The following is a 16,485-nucleotide window of genomic DNA, read 5'->3' on the forward strand; positions in this document are numbered from 1 at the left end:
TATTATTTTTAAAAATAATTTTATTATTACTATTATTGTTATTACTATTTTTATTATTTTTTTATTATTATTTTTATAATAATCATTATTGTTATTGTTATTTTTTTTATTGTTATTATTATTATTATTATTATTATCATTATTATTATTATTAATTTTGTTTTTATTGTAATTGTTGTTATGATTGCTGTAATTCCGGAAAGTTCTAGAACATTTGATGACGTTAGGATTTAATAGCTTTAAAAGTTTTTACCAATAAGAATTGTAAATATGTGTTTGTGGTGATTTATGACGGTTTGTGGAAGGATATTTTGGGAAAAGCATGGGGTATATATAAAGAAAATTTGTAAAAAAGAACAGTTAGTTAGGAGAGAAAATTATTGCTATTTAGTGACTTGTTGATTGCGAGAAAAAATTACAAGCTAACCGGGCATGGAACCAAGTATGAGATTATTTGATATGTTTGAAACGTATGATGGCACTTCGGATGCTGCTGTCTGGATTCAACGAACGAAATTGATTGCAGAAATTCAGAACTTAAAGCTTGAACTAATTTTTCCGATTTTTCTCAGAGAAGCTGCTTATGCAGTGTACGATGCTTTAACCGCGGAAATCAAAAAAGATGTAGTGGAAGTCGAGCGTGTGTTATTAGCGGCGTTTTCTATAGATGCCTACACTGCATATGAACTGTTTACAAAACGAAAATTAGGTGACGGAGAAAAAGTCGATGTGTTTAAGACAATTAGCCTATCTTGCTAAATTACCAGAGGAGTCTGTGCGTTTGGCATTTGTTGTTGGTTTGCCAGAAGTCTAATCATCAAGATTTCGAGCCGTAATGGACCCGATTGATATAATTTTACCCAGAGTGAGAGCTGCTATGAACTGTGCAAATATGATTGACAGTGATGCTGCTGGCGCTGTATCTAGACGCCATGCTACAAAAACTGCATTAGTGTGTTACAACTGTAAAAGTTTGAATCACAACGCAAAGAACTGTTCGCTTGCGAAGACCTTGTCTCCGAAGACCGTTAGATGTTTTAAATGTGGTGAGGAAGGACATATTGCATCAAAGTACTGGAAGCCGCAGGGAAACGATTGCAGGAGCGAGGAATCTGCGCTACCTCGCTCCTGAACATCGGTGGAATGAGCGCATTATCTGTTGTTTGTTTGAAAGTTAATGGTATGGTTGCGATAGCTTTAGTAGACACAGGGTGTTCGAAGACAATTTTGAATAAAAATATCCTGCCCAAAAGTCAATGTAGGTACTCAAACTCTCAAAAGGTAGTAACGTTTGAAGGAAAGGTTCATCAGTGCACTGGGTCAGCGGTCGTGATTCTTTAGGTTGATGGCATTAAAGCACGTGATGAGGTTATTTTAGTAGATTTCCAACTGTTTGGAGTTGATATGATGCTTGGAATGAGTTCCATTAAATTACTAGGAGTATTCGTTTCTCCTTTGGGAAAAGCGAAGTTCGGACTGAGTTACTGTGGAGCATCGGCTTCGAGTAAGAACAAAGTCAAGAAAATCGAAATTAAAAAGAATGATCATGAAGCAATTTTTAATGGTGTTGAATGGAGAGTCAAATGGAAATGGAGAGATGGAGAAGGCCCCACCAGATTGTATAATAAAGTGGCACAGTACGGAATTTCACCATACGCTAGAGCAGACTATGAAAACGAACTACAGGATTGGGTTGATCGGAAATGGCTGTTAGAGTATGACGAAAATGAATTGGGGCCGCCGAAAGGGCAGATTCCCTTGCAAATATGATTGACAAATGTAGAATGCAAGATAAAATCAGCTCTTAAAAAGTAATAGAATTTTACTTAATAATAATAACAGTGTAAAAGCCTAGCTTTTACTAAAAGTTTTCATTTTGGTTTATATTAGAAATGGTTATTGTATCACTCACTGATTGTTATTACTTTCTTTGTATACCTTTTACCTAAAATAATAAGGTTTAATACTTAAAAGTAAGATTAAGTTATAAATAAAAGAAGAATAAATAAATAAAAAATAAAATTTGAAAGCTAGATACAAAATATGAAATATTAGATATTAATGTAACATCCACCTCAGGTAAATATTTTCAGTTATTTATGTAAACAAATGTGTATTAGGAATCCATTTCAGGCCATTTTAAACTATATTTGGATTTTCAGCATAAACATAAAATCATAAACTAATTTTTTTTTTTCAGAATCTTTTGAATTCTGAAAAAGAAAAGTTTATGATATTATATTTATGTTAAAACGAATTCTGCATTAAAAATAAAATTAAAATGTTTTTTAGGAATGTAAAGTAAAAGTCTTTTTTTGTTCTTTCAGAAATGTGTGAAGCACTGAAAACGTTTTATCTTAAAACATATGGAAAAATGGATGAAATTGTACACTTAGTAAAAACTCCTGCTAAAGTTGAACTTTTAAATAAGTTCATTGAACTGACTGTAGTTGATGCAGATGAAGTGGAAAAAGATAGTGTATTAATTGCTGAGCGAGAATTATTTCTTAAGAGACAAATGACCTATAAGCCAATCGAGTTTGATGAAGTGTTCTCAAAAGAACTATCCTTACTCTTAATATCTGGTATTGCTGGAATTGGAAAAACTTGTCTACTTAGGAAGTGCTTACTTGACTGGGCTAATGGTACCTTATGGAAAAATGTGGATCTTGTTTTTTATCTTGAATGTAGAAAGTTAAATCAACATCAAAATATCAGTAACATAAATGAGTTGTTACAAGTTTTCTACAAAGATATTTTTCAAGAGTCTGATGTTTGTAACCATTTCTCGGTATTGTTTGTGATAGATGGGTTGGATGAGTTTGTTCACATTGATGAAATAATAAGTTACAATCCCCAATATCCAAGCAAACAACCCATCATTAATGCATTAACAGAAGTATTGAATACTCAAAAACACAAATGTGTTGTTGCTGGAAGAGTTGGAGCTATATTAAAATACAAAGATAAAGTAACAGAATGTGCAGACAAGTTAACCATTCAAATAATGGGTTTTAATGACAACAGAATTAATGAGTATGTTGAAAAGATAGGTGAAAAAAAAGAGTGCATTAAAAGTGTTCTGAAAGAATCTTACTTTGCTAAAGCCATGGCATCTGTTCCCTTTTACTTATCAGCAATGTGTGCAGTTATTGCTGCAAGTGATTTCTATTCTTTCAACACTATGACTGAGTTGTATTGCTCCATTTTTTTATACTTTTTTCAAAAACACATTTGCAAAACCAATGAAGCAGTTCATAGTATGATGCAAAGTGAGAGTAACAAGCAACATGTTTTAAGAGTTTGTAAGGTTGCATGGGAGTTGTTCAATCAAGGTAAAATTCTTTTCTCCCAAGATGAAATGAAAAGTATTGTGAATGACTTTGATGAAGTTGAAAATGAACTTTTGGGCTTCATAGAAAGAGTTGAATCACAACTTGGTTATCAATATCAGTTTGCTCACCTAATTTTAATGGAGTTTTGTGTTTCAGTTCATGCACACATTTATTTGAGCACTAAAGAGATTATGCGTAACCAAAAGTTGCGCAGTTGTTTGCCAATGATCTGCGGACTAGCAAATGAAAATAAAAATTGTTTTGTGAGATTTCTCGCTAACTTGAAGAATTCAAAAAAAGAAAGGAATTCGTTGCTTAATGCTGTACTTGGTAAGTTGAATTAAAATGTTAAAGAAACATTACACACTGTTTGAGTTTTCATCATTAGTTTTTTACGGTTATAATGAGTTCTATATTTGTTTCCCTTAAATTTTCTTAAACAACATAGAACTTTTGTATTATTTAGCGCTGTTTTTCTGATTTTCTTAAATTATTTTTTTGAGTATGTAGTAGAATGATTAATTAGTCAGTTATTTTCATTGAAATGCATCTCACAGTTGGATATTAAAAAACAATTATTCTTTTTTCACAAAAAATTAGCTCGTTACTTGTGCAAATTTTTATAATCCTTTTAGCATCCTTTTTAATTTTGATATAACAATGAAATACTGTAAGTTTTTTGGATCTATCCTTTTTGTTGTTTTTTCCTTCAGTTGATTGATAGTTTTAACTTAACAAAGACAGTCAACATTTTTCAGCCATGTTAAAAAATTTGTTAACTTGAATAACACATGAGCCGCTCAGAAGCCAATGCGGTTAAGTCTAAAACACAAAAATTGAGAAAATTAATGTTTTTTGATACATTAGTTTTTAAAATTCTTGGTTTATTAATTTAATTAGAAAAGTGTATAAATTAACCAACGAGTAAATCCTTTAATAACTAAGAAGATTATTATTTATTTCATCAAAATTTCCAAAAATCAGTATATATCAAAAAATGGACTTAACCGCATTGGCTTCTGAGCGGCTCACATATATTAAAGATTTATATATATGAAAGATTTCTTGTATATATTTCTTGTATTGATATAATAAGAAATCTTACATGTAAAAAAGCTTTTGTTTAATTCGTGCATTTACAGTATCGGACAAAACATTGTGGACAAACTCAAATTTAGAACAAAAGTTAAACAAAAACTAAAAAGAACTAGTAAAACAATTGTACATATTAGTTTTTAAATAGTTTATTATGTTCTTAACAAAATTTAAAACGTTTGAATCATATCAAGAAACCGCTAACTTCCTTTAAAAATAGAAAGCTAAGACTTGCATTTGCCAAAGCACACCATAATTTGACTGTAGACCAGTGGAAAAACATACTTTTTAGTGATGAATCAAAATATTACCTTTTTGGAAGCGACGGCAAAAAGCGAGTCTGGAGACCAAAGAACACCAGATTCAATACTAAATATACCAAGAAGAGTGTTAAGCATGGAACGTCTGCTATGGTTTGGGGATGTTTCTCAGCAGTAGGAACTGGTCCTATTCACAAAACTATTGGAATTATGGACCGCTTTGTTTACAAAGATACATGTATAATGGAAGATGTTATGTTACCACATGCTGAATGGAAGATGCCCCTAAAATGGATTTTTCAACAGGACAATGATCCCAAACATACGTCAAATATTGTAAAACAATGGTTCAAGGACAAGTATACCACCATAATGGAGTGGCGTGCACAAAGCCCTGACTTGAATCCCATAGAAAACTTGTGGGAAATAATTAACAATAAGATTGAGCGTGCAAATGTGAAGATCAGTGAGGAATTGTTTGAACAAATCGAGAAGGCCTGGCGAGAGATTGATATGAGAATTGTTGACTCATTAATTGCGTCTATGCCTAAGGCCACGTGGTTAACCGAACCGAACCGTTCTTTCGGTTAAAACCGAACTAAGAAAACCGAATCGAACCGAACCGATAAAAATATTTTAAATAATCAACCGAACTGAACCGAAACCGAAAAAAGCTGAAAAACCTATATAAAAAATTTTAAAAATTATAAAACTTAATTTTATATTTTTTTAATAAACTTTATTTATGAAAGTTTAGTATTATTAAACCACAGAAAAAAAATAAGACAAAAAGATGAAATTGTAAACATAACTCCAAAATAGTCGTAAACAGTTGCCGCAAAACTATATCAAATGTTGCGGACCAAGAAGAATATTGGCTATTAACAGTTTTTGATACCATTGTACTGTAACATGTGAGTAAATTGAACTTTTTTTCTAAACTGTTGTAATTTTTTATTTTACTTAAAAATTAAAATATATTGTATAATATTTTTATTATAAGAACGTTGCTTTTTAATTTAGATAAATAATAAAACAAATAAATTTTACTGTTTAACATATATTTATTTTTCATAATAGCTTGACAAACATACAAACAATTGTAAACTTTAAATTTAAATAAGCCTTCAATTAAATTTATTTGTGAATATACTTTAAATATAATTTGTGATTTACTTTGTCTTTAATCTAACTTTAACAATTTCTAATCTTATACTACTTGTTATCAACTTAGTTATCTGTTACTTGACCAAAACAAATATGTATATATGTTTATTTTATTTAATTTTTTTTTAGTCCGGTCATACAAGCAATTTATACTTTATTGAAATTGAAGATGCCGAAAGAAAGTGGTATTTGGCAATTCTTTGAAAAGCTGAATAAATTTGAAGCTAAATGTAAAATTTGCTTTAAATCTTACAAAATAAACTGTGGCAGTACTTCAACAATAACCAGCCATGTTAAAACCAAACATGAAACATCTTGGAAGGAACATCTTTTAAAAACCATAGAGGCACCTAATAAACGAAAGTTTGATATAAAAAAAGACGGCAAAACAACAACAATTGAAAGTAGTATATTAAAAAATCAAAAATATGGGTTAAATGATCCAAAGCAATTAAAGTTTGACTTAGATTTAACAAAGTTTGTCTGCACTCTAGGTCTACCTTTTGAAGTTTTGGATAATAAAGGAGCTCAAGAATTTATCGATGAAGTAAATAATAAATTTACTGTCAAATCTGCATCAACGTTTAGACGTCATAAACTTCCAATGTTGTATGACAAAGTTAAGGAAGGGTTACAACTAGAATTTGCCAAAGATTTTCCAAATGTGACTGGAGTTAGTTTTACAACAGATCTTTGGACAAGTCGAAACAATGATTCTTTCATGAGTCTTACAATTCACTACATTAATTCAGATTTTAATTTATTGAGTTTTCTGATTGCTTGCACACCATTTACTGGTAGACACACTGGGGTAGCAATCGCAGTAAACCTGGATACTTTTATTGCTAATTTGAACTTAAATGAAGAAGTGCACAGAGCCTGCGTTAATGACAATGGCAGCAACATTGTTTTAGCTGCTAAAGAAATTGATGAAATTAACTCAGAGTTGCGCTGCAACGTTCACACAATCCAGCTAGTTTTTCTTAAAGCAATTAAAAATTCAATTGAATTTTCAAAAGCAATTAAAAACTGCACAGATTAAGCATCACACGCACATAGAAATTATCTCTCTACTGCTAAGCTTCAAGGTGCATGCGAAGAACTTGGAATTAAGGCCAAGAAATTGATTGTTCCGTGTACAACACGATGGAATTCTGAGTACATGTGTATAAAGTCAGTCCTTCAACTCAAAGAAGCGATCAAAACACTTGCAAAATCAAATGAAGAATTTGAAAGGTCATGCCCCTCAGATGATCAATGGAAGACATTAGAATGCAGCATGCCGTTTCTTGAAAAAATTTACAACATTTCAGTAGGTTTATCAGCTGATAAAAGACCAACAATCCAAGATGTAATACCTGAATTATATTCCTTGCACCAAGAACTACTTGCCCAGCAAAATCACAAAGACAAAGCAACAAGAATTTTTATAAAAATGCTGATAAGTGAACTACAGGAAAGATATCCTCTCAATGGTGCTGAGCAGCTGATTATTTTTTGCTAATTAATGCTAATTTTTTAGATCCGCGTTACAAAGGCCTGCATTTAATTGAATATAAAAAAATTGATGATATAAAAGATGCATTATTGACGCAGGAAAAAGCAAAAAAAAAAGAAAAACTTCCAATCACAAGTAGTAAAATAGACAATGAAAGCAATCCAAATACTAAAGTTAACCACCACGAGTTGCTTAAAAAAAGACTAAAACAAGATATTTCAGCACGCAGCGCTTCGACGACAACTAAATTGAGTTTAGAAATTGAGCATTATTTAGGAGCCGAAACAGCAGACGAAAAAACAAATGTTTTAGAATGGTGGAAAATAATGAAGTTACAGTACCCAATTCTATCTGATTATGCACGAAAATACCTATGTATAACAGCAACTTCTGCAACATCAGAGAGAGTTTTTTCAACTGCCGGTAATGTCGTAACCGCCAGAAGAACCACATTGGCCATTGAAAATGTCGAGAAAATTGTTTACATAAAAGAAAACATTAAAAAAATAAAAATTAATTTATAATTGGGTATTTTTAAAAAAATTATATTTAAAAGTTGTAAAATATATATATAAATAATTATCTTTAAAACCATATTTTGTTTTTAATCGAACCGAACCAAACCGAACCGAATTTTGTTTTAAACCGAACCGGAAAAAAACAGAACCGATGGGTTTAAGTTTAAAATCGAATCGAAAAAAACCGAACCGAAAAAAACCTTAACCGCGTGGCCTTATCTATGCCCCGAAGAATTAAAGAAATAATTAAAAGTAAAGGAGGTCCTACCAAATATTAAGTTAACTTTTGAAGTTTTTTGAAAAATAATAAGTTAATTTTTGAATTTTTTTGAATTTTCAGTCAATTTTTTGAATGTCCACCTTGTTTTGTCCAAAGAAAAATGTAGTTAGTTAGGGAAAATGTGTTTTAAAACTTTTTTAGTGATTTTTAGTATGATTCAAAAGTTTTAAGTTTTGTTAACAACATGATAAACTGCATAAAAAATAATATGTTCATAAAAAATAACATGTTTTGTCCGATACTGTAACTATGATTATTCAAGTTAATGAAATTTTTGTTGCATTTTTGTTGCTGTCTTTCCTAATCTTTTTAATTATTTATTGAGTAAGTAGTAGAATGATTAAGTAGTTAGTTATTACCATTGAAATGCACCTCACAGTTTGATATTAAAAAGCCATTTATGTTTTTTCTCAAAAAATTAGCTCGTTAATTGAGCTTATTTTTAGAATCCTTTTAATATCTTTTTTAATTTTGATATATCAAGAAATCTTGCAGGTTTTTTGGAGGTTGTCATTTCCCTTTTGTTGTTGTTTTTTTCAGTTGATTGATAGTTTTAACAAAGACAGTCAACATTTTTCAGCCATGTTAAAAAATTTGTTAACTTAAATAACACATATATGTGATATGTATAACTTTAACTTAAGTAACACATATATGTGATATATATAAGATATATATATCAAAAATTTCTATTTATGTAAAAATTCTTGTATATATTTCTTGTATTGATATATTAAAAATTGATATATGTAAAAAGGCTTTTGTTTAATTCTTGCATTTATTAATGATTATTCAAGTGAATAAATTTTATAATATTACTTTTAAATATGTGAGCAGACTTTGTTAAGTTAAAAATATTAATCAACCAAAAATAAAAACAACTGAGGAATGACAGACACCAAATACTTGTAATCTTTAATATATATAATAGAATAAAACTCGGCCAAACAAGGGTTTAAAGGAGGATGATTCATTCAATATTTGAAAGATGTTTCTCATACAATATTAAATAAGCTTAGGAGACAATGTACTTAAAAACTTTTGAAGTTTTCTGTATTTTATTGGTACTTATTTTGGTTTTCATGTAACAGGGTCTACATATAATCAACAGTTTGAGATTCAAAGAAATTGAATTGTGAAAATTTGTTCTAAAAAATTTTGATTTAAATATCTAAAAAGTTTTAATCTTTAATCTATGTTAAATAAAAAATTTTCAAAAATTTCAATCTCTCTGCAGCTCATTATTTCTGGAAGAATATCCCTAATCTTTTTTGGTGGTTTTTAAAAGCATGAATTAGCTCTAGAAGATTGTTCTCATAGTTTTTCAAATTTGATTGAACTAATGCATTTAACTTTTTTAACATTTAGTTAAGAATTATTAAGCTTTTAATAAACATTTTAAATGTTTGATAAAATATTTTAAATAGCAATCAAAAATAATATTTTAAAAAGTTTTTTTTATAAATTTTGCTATTAAATTAAGTGTCTAACTAATCTTTCTTCAAAATATTTAAACAGATTTTTTAGTTAAAAGATTGCATCATTTTTAAAATAACACACTTGTTGTTCATTTCAAAGTTCATTTAGTCAAAACAATGAAACAAAGTTGGAGCAAAATTGAAAAAAAAAAAAACAAAATCAAATATAAATATAACAAATATAACAAACAAAAACAAATATAAATAGAAATAATATACGAAAATTTTAGATAACGGCATATTACCTTTTTTCTTCTCTCTTCTACTTGAATTTTTTGAATAAAGGTATGTAATATCTATAATTAGATTTATATTACAGATATTGCACAGCATTATTACACACCAAACTAATTATGCTTATGTTTTTCCCTTCAGTTTAACAAAGTTTTTGTTTTTGATTTCAAATACAAAAAAAACTACGCTTTTAACTGTAAAAGATGTTTTGACATCTCTTACTGCTCAAAAGATGACTTTTTTTTTTTTTTAATGTGTTAAATTCTGCAAAACAGATGACAAGTTTGTTAACTTCAAGTATTTTGTTATATATAGTATTTTTAAATTTTAATATTTAATTAATTTCTTTTACTGCATGGCAAAAAGTAGTTTCTTCTCTTGCTAACTTAGAAATAATATAATCGATGTCGTCTCAACTTTTTTGTTTGAAGTTACTAAAATTTCTTATAAGCCTCTTTTATTATTAAACTTCAAATTGCGATCTGTTTTTAAAAAATGCTTTTAAAAAAAGTTTTTTAGAAAAAAAACTTTTGAGATTTAACAGTTAAAAACATGATAAAAAGAAAATTTTTAGTAAAATAATCTTTTAGTTTTGCAGTGTAATATAAGTTGAATATATATCATGCAATCAATAACTCTGCAACAGAGAAAATGTAAAAGTGTTTATTTTGATATTCTTATATCATTAACATCTTTTTTGATATTTTTTTATTTTGCTCTAAATTTTATATTTTTATTGTTTCAAATTTTTTATGTTTATGTTTACTTTACATGTTGCATTGTTTCCAATAAAGTACTAATACATAATGTTAACTTAGCTAAGTAGTTCACTCATCGCTTTTGAATGAATTAAGATCAAGTAAATTTTATAAAAGTAAATTTTTTTAAGTTAAATTTTAGGTAATTAAGCTTTAAATAATTTAACCTCCTCATATAGAGTTGTATAGTGAGAGTGTAAATTTATTTTACTCTAAAGTGAAGTATTTTGCTCCTTAAAAAAACTTTAAGCATGAACCTAAGATATATATCTTTTAATTATAATTATATGCTTATCGTTTTAAAAATGTAAGGCATCTGTTTTTGGTTCTAGATTCTTAAATATTTCTCAAAATGAATAAAATAATAAAAAATATCAATTTTTAAAAGTAATAAATAGATAAATGAAAGCGTTTGTAGTAAATGAAAGCAGTATGCAGAGTTTAAAGGTAATTTTATTGCGTTTGACTATAAAAAATCATAACACCAATTTTTGATTTGATTACACGACTAGAACATTTTTTTGCCCATAGAAAAACACGAATTTTAACTTTTCAAGATTAGAAGACCATAACATAATAATAATAAGAAAAAAATGTGGACTTTTTATCTCTAGAAAATGTGTATTGATATATACATAATATTCTTCCTTTTTGATCTTTATTTGGATAAAGACTTATAAGCGTTTCAGGGGCAGGTTTTGTGGTTTATTAGCAATTTTACTGTTTTTAACCATAACAAAAACACCAACTTTGACTTTTCAATATGTTTACAAGATAATAACATTGTTAAAATATGGAGAAAAAATGTTTACTCCTTATCACTAGGGAATGAATATTGATTGCTAATGCCAAAAAATATCGTTTTACAAATTTCTTTTCATGATATTTTGTTGAGCCATATGATAAATGATTTAAATTTATTTCCCTTCCTTTTTTTGTTTTCATTTCTAATAAAATAAGAAGTTTTTACTAAAATAAAGTTTTATACATCATTTTTATTTTATTTTATACATCAAATTTCATACATGTGCTCTTTTGTTTTTAGATTTGGTACCAAGAAATTTTTTTAGACGGAGTGGTAAGGATTTTTTTTTATTTAAATTTGTTTTGGGAAGCTATTACGTAATTTGTGCTTTGAAAATGCGATTGCTTTAGTTTTGAGAACATTTTATCTGTTTGTTCTCGGACCACAAACTTTAAATAATTGATCAATTCGAGTACTATTCTTCTCTCATTTGCAAAATACCATTGAGCATTTCTAGCTAATAATGATCTTTTTTCTATAAAAACACGTGAAGAAATTCTTTTGAAGAAAGTTTCAATAGCTTAAAGGAAAGAGTGAAGATTTTTATGACATGAGTTTTTTCAGTCTTGTTTTATGAAGAAAATGACTTTCATTATTTTTAGTATGTTATAAAGATTCAGTATTTTACTAATTGTAGTGTAAATTATGTTATCATCAGTTGCGTTTGTTATTTAGTTATATAGATTGTTTTTTCAGTTTTATTTGTTGGCCTTATTTTATGACAAACATTAACTTTAACCTATTTTCTATTTTGTGAGCTTTTATTTTCAGTGTCAGTTTTATTACTTTCTTATAATTCTATGAAATAGTTATTAGTTATTAATTTGTTAGATATCAATACATTAGCAATGTGTATAAGACAACTGTAAATGTTTATATTTAAAAAACTTTCTTTTTCTTTGAAAATTTGAAACCATAAACATCAATTGAAGTATTGCTCGTGTGGTTTGACTTGAAAAGAGTTAATTTTATGCTTTCACTCATCCGATGAAATTCTTTGTGAAAATTAGTTTTTAATCTGACAAATGTCCATCGACAAAATTTTTAGAAATGGAATCATATACACTTGTATTTTACTTTATTAGCATTCGAAAATCGACTTTGTTTGGCCTTATCAGTTGATCAACTCTAGAGGGCGATACACTCTAATAATCTCATTCAAGTTTTATGTAAACTTTGTCTAAACAATTCTCTCTCTCTCTAAATACACCCCTCCCCCAACTTAGAATTATCTATTTCTTTAAAAATAAATCCTTCCATTTATTTACGGACTTACTTTTGGATAATTAAAAACCCACATAAAGATAAAAAATAAGAAAAACCTTGCAGCCCCTTTTAACAAAAAGTTACACCATCCAAATATGTTCTTGATTTAACTGAGCCATTTTATCAACTTCTAAGACATAAAGCTCTGGGCCACCATTTTTTTACCCGTTAAGATTTAGGTAACAAAGGAGAGGACGCTGTGCATGCTGTGAGGGCGGAGGTTTTGTGTTTATATTTTATAATTATGTGATTATGAGATTAGAGAGTATTTTAGAGTGATGCAGAAGTGTGGGACAGCGATAATGATAACAGCGATGTGAGTCTAATGGTAGCGTGATGCAGAATAGTGTGATGACAACAGCAATGTGAGTGTGAGAGTAACGTAAATATAGAATGTGATAGAATGTGAGGTAGGACTGTCAGTGTGTAACGCAGATATGGTAGAAGCGCGGTAGAAGTATCAGAAATTTCAATAACAACAAATATATTAAGTAAAGTAGTAATAATATTATCTTAATAAAAAAAATACTTACAATATTGCCATCAATTTTTCTCATATAATCTCTTAAAATTCTTTTAAATTCTTTTCACATATAATCTCCTAAAGTCTCTTAAAGCTTTTTTTCTTAAATTTCTCTTTAAAATCTCTTAAAACTTTTTCTTAAAACATCTTCAAAAACTCTCTTTAAAATAAAGCACTTCACCAAAATTTTCCCTAAAAAAATCCCTCCAAAGAGACCAAAAAAATCTCTTCTTTTCTCTTTAGATTTTCTAGATCGTTCCTTTTTTATCTGTCCGCAGATGTTCTTTTGAATTCTCTTACAGACAATGGATTTCTTTTTCTTCAAGTTTTGTACTTTTGCTTTAACTTCTGAGTCATGGTATTCTAAAACAGGTTTTACAAGTTTTCTTTTTATTAGTCTTTATATCAGAATGGCTACAGAACTTTCTAGAACTTTACTAATTAAAATCATATAAGAACCCCATCTGCAAAACGCTCTAAGTCGGAGTAAATTGATTTTGAGAAATCGAAGGAAAACTGGCCAGCACCTAAGTAGTGCTCAAAAAAAAATTGTGTTTGTTAAATTTGTATCATTAAATAGGCATTATAAAACCACGTGCATAAAAAAAATTAAACTCTACAGGGTCTCGAAATAAACCTTTTTGAAATATGGACTTAACTTATTTTGATAATGTCAGTTGGACTTAGATTATTTTGAAAATGTTTGGTTAAATTCACATGGCTTGTTAATTTATTAAAAAGCATTGAAATATTTTGTTTTATTTAACTTGCGCGAATTATGTTTTCTATTATTATACTTTAAATAAGGTCTCCTATTAAGGAATCAATAACAATACTTTTTAAAAAATGAAAACGATTATCCTGCTCCCAGTTCACTCCTGCATGCACAAGAATTAAACTTTTGATACCTTTCTTTTTAGCATCTGCAACTGGGACTCCTTTCTGAATCTGAGATGGACAAGAAAAACAGTCATGCCCTCTCTTTATTATAATCTGAGGACTGTTCAGAAAAAATTTAAAATTTGGTTCTCCTTGGACTTTAATATTTTTAAGTGATCCTCTTGTGATAAAAAACTGTTTATTTTCCTGAATTTTTATTGGCAATGGTTTTTTAAAAACTCTTAGAAATGATTTAAAATCTAACACACTCCAGTCTCTTTCTGCAATTTTTACTTTTCCTTGTGTACTGTTAACGTTATAATACTCTTCTTGGGAATATATTCGTTTAATCTTTTTAAGCTTTTTTTCTAAAGTTCCAAATACACGGTCACAAGGCAAAAATGCATGTCCTCGAACAGGAAACAAAAGTTCAATTGTTTTTACTAACATCGGTAGATGTTTTAACAGCCAGAAGCCTGCCATATAAATTAAAGCAATATTTTTATTTTGACCACCACATGCATCAGAAACTAAACGAACAGTGTCTATGTCATCCATGTTTGTATTGCAGAGCTTATCAAATACTGCACTGGAACAGGAAGAACTATTCTTTTTGAAATCATTCTCATTCCAAGTATAAATAGTGACATTCCCTGGATTTTATGATCTGTTATTTTTGTTTTCTACAACACAAAAGTTGTATATGTATAGTTGTCTACTGTAATAAGCTTGCTGATCTAGAACTTTAGGAATGACTTGGCTTTATTGATGGTCAAAGCAAATAATTTTTAAACCATCTCTCTGCTCCTTTAAAAGATCATAGAATGCATTTGCTCTATGCTTATGAACAACTAAATCAGTAGTTAAACTGTTCTTCCTTTCTAAATTATTTTCAATCTTTATTTGGTTTTGAATTCTTTCACAAAATGAACATGCATCTGATTTAGGAGAACCAAACCCTATATAAAAGTTGATTTTAAAAATTTTTCGGAAAAATTCATGTCACTGGTAGATTGGGTTCCTTTTCTGCATAAAATTTCCATACTGTTTTAATACTTTTAAGCTCTGATGGTAGATAAAGTTTTATAGATTTCTTTATGCTATGATTCTCCCTTCCAGTAAGAGTCTTTATAAATTTTATCACAGCCTTTCGCTCATCCTTAAAATTGTGGCTCTTTTTATCACCACCTCTGTTTTCTTCTCTTGGATGACCATGTTTAAAGAAATGTTTTGCAATATTTGAACACGAATTTACCAACATTTAAGCATATTTAGAAAAATGCCTTTACAAACATCCACTATTTGTCTGTTTTCTTTTTCCGTAAAAAAACTAATTTCACAATTAGACCTATTTCTAATTTTTTGAGGATAAAATTGCACTTTTTTTCTAGATCGTTATTTTTTCTGAACAGACAAAAACTTTAATATATATTTGTCTTCGTCACATTTTTTGATAGCATTATAAAAATAAACATTAAAACGGTAGAGGTCAGTATTTTTTATGTTGTTATTTGGTCATGTCGGCAATATTGCTTTGAAGGTGGTTTTGGTCCATGCCTAATTAAAATTAAAATGTAAACTAAGATTTATACATACATATATATATATATATATATATATATATATATATATATATATATATATATATATATATATATATATATATATATATATATATATATATATATATATATCATTATTATTATATATATACAGTGCTGTGAGTAAGTTTTAGCCCACTTATAAAAACTCATGTTTTTTTAACAGATTTTGAATAATAGCTTCAGATTATTTTTTTATATAAAATAATGTCTAACGTCAAACAATACTAAACACTATTTTAACAAACAAAAGCAATATTTATCAAAACTTTACATAGATTTTTGTATTTAGATATCTAACGTGTTTATTTTTATTGTATGCTGATCTAAACCCAATTCGCATCAGCTCGTTTGTTTTTAGTTTGCTCTTGCACTTTTGTTTATTGCTGTGAAGGCTTTATATTAGATGATAGTGCAGTTTACAAAGATATTTCATAGATACTGTGTGTTTAATATTGTTTTTTGATTTTTTAAGAGCGAAACTTCTTCTAATTTACGTGTTTTTTTTTTTTTTTTTTTCTTTTGTGTTATTATTTTTATTGTTATTTGAGTAATAAAATGGGTAAAATTCCACTACTGGAACGTAAAAAAATTATCGTGCTTCACGAAGAAGGTTATTTTCAACAACAAATTGTCCAAAAAATAAAATATTCAAGGACAACCATTAGAAAAATTATAAAAAAATTTAAAAACACGGGATCTCGTGAGGAATAAATTCGAAGTGGAAGACCTCCAAAGCTTACAAAACATGACATAAAGTATTTTAAAAATGTGTCTCTGCGAATTCG

General features: G+C 28.4%; 1 protein-coding gene across 2 annotated transcripts in view; it reads left to right on the plus strand.

The window, feature by feature from the left end:
• LOC149894067 (NACHT, LRR and PYD domains-containing protein 14-like) overlaps nt 1-16,485 on the plus strand; it is a 55,760-nt gene that overhangs the window by 26,659 nt on the left and 12,616 nt on the right. Inside the window, exons 1-3 of one of the 2 annotated variants that reach the window (XM_090070852.1) lie at nt 392-1,811; nt 2,328-3,665; nt 11,669-11,701. In XM_090070852.1, coding sequence (XP_089926978.1) covers nt 2,330-3,665; nt 11,669-11,701 — 1,369 coding nt within the window. In that variant the 5' untranslated portion in view covers nt 392-1,811; nt 2,328-2,329. Of the gene's footprint in view, nt 1-391; nt 1,812-2,327; nt 3,666-11,668; nt 11,702-16,485 lie in introns of those variants that run through there. The other variant, XM_090070845.1, reaches the window with a different exon arrangement.

This window comes from Hydra viridissima, unplaced genomic scaffold, assembly GCF_058129835.1.
Source record: "Hydra viridissima isolate aposymbiotic clone 2 unplaced genomic scaffold, HvirCarnegie_v1 scaffold_1, whole genome shotgun sequence".
In the NCBI taxonomy this organism is placed as follows: Eukaryota; Metazoa; Cnidaria; class Hydrozoa; order Anthoathecata; family Hydridae; genus Hydra; species Hydra viridissima.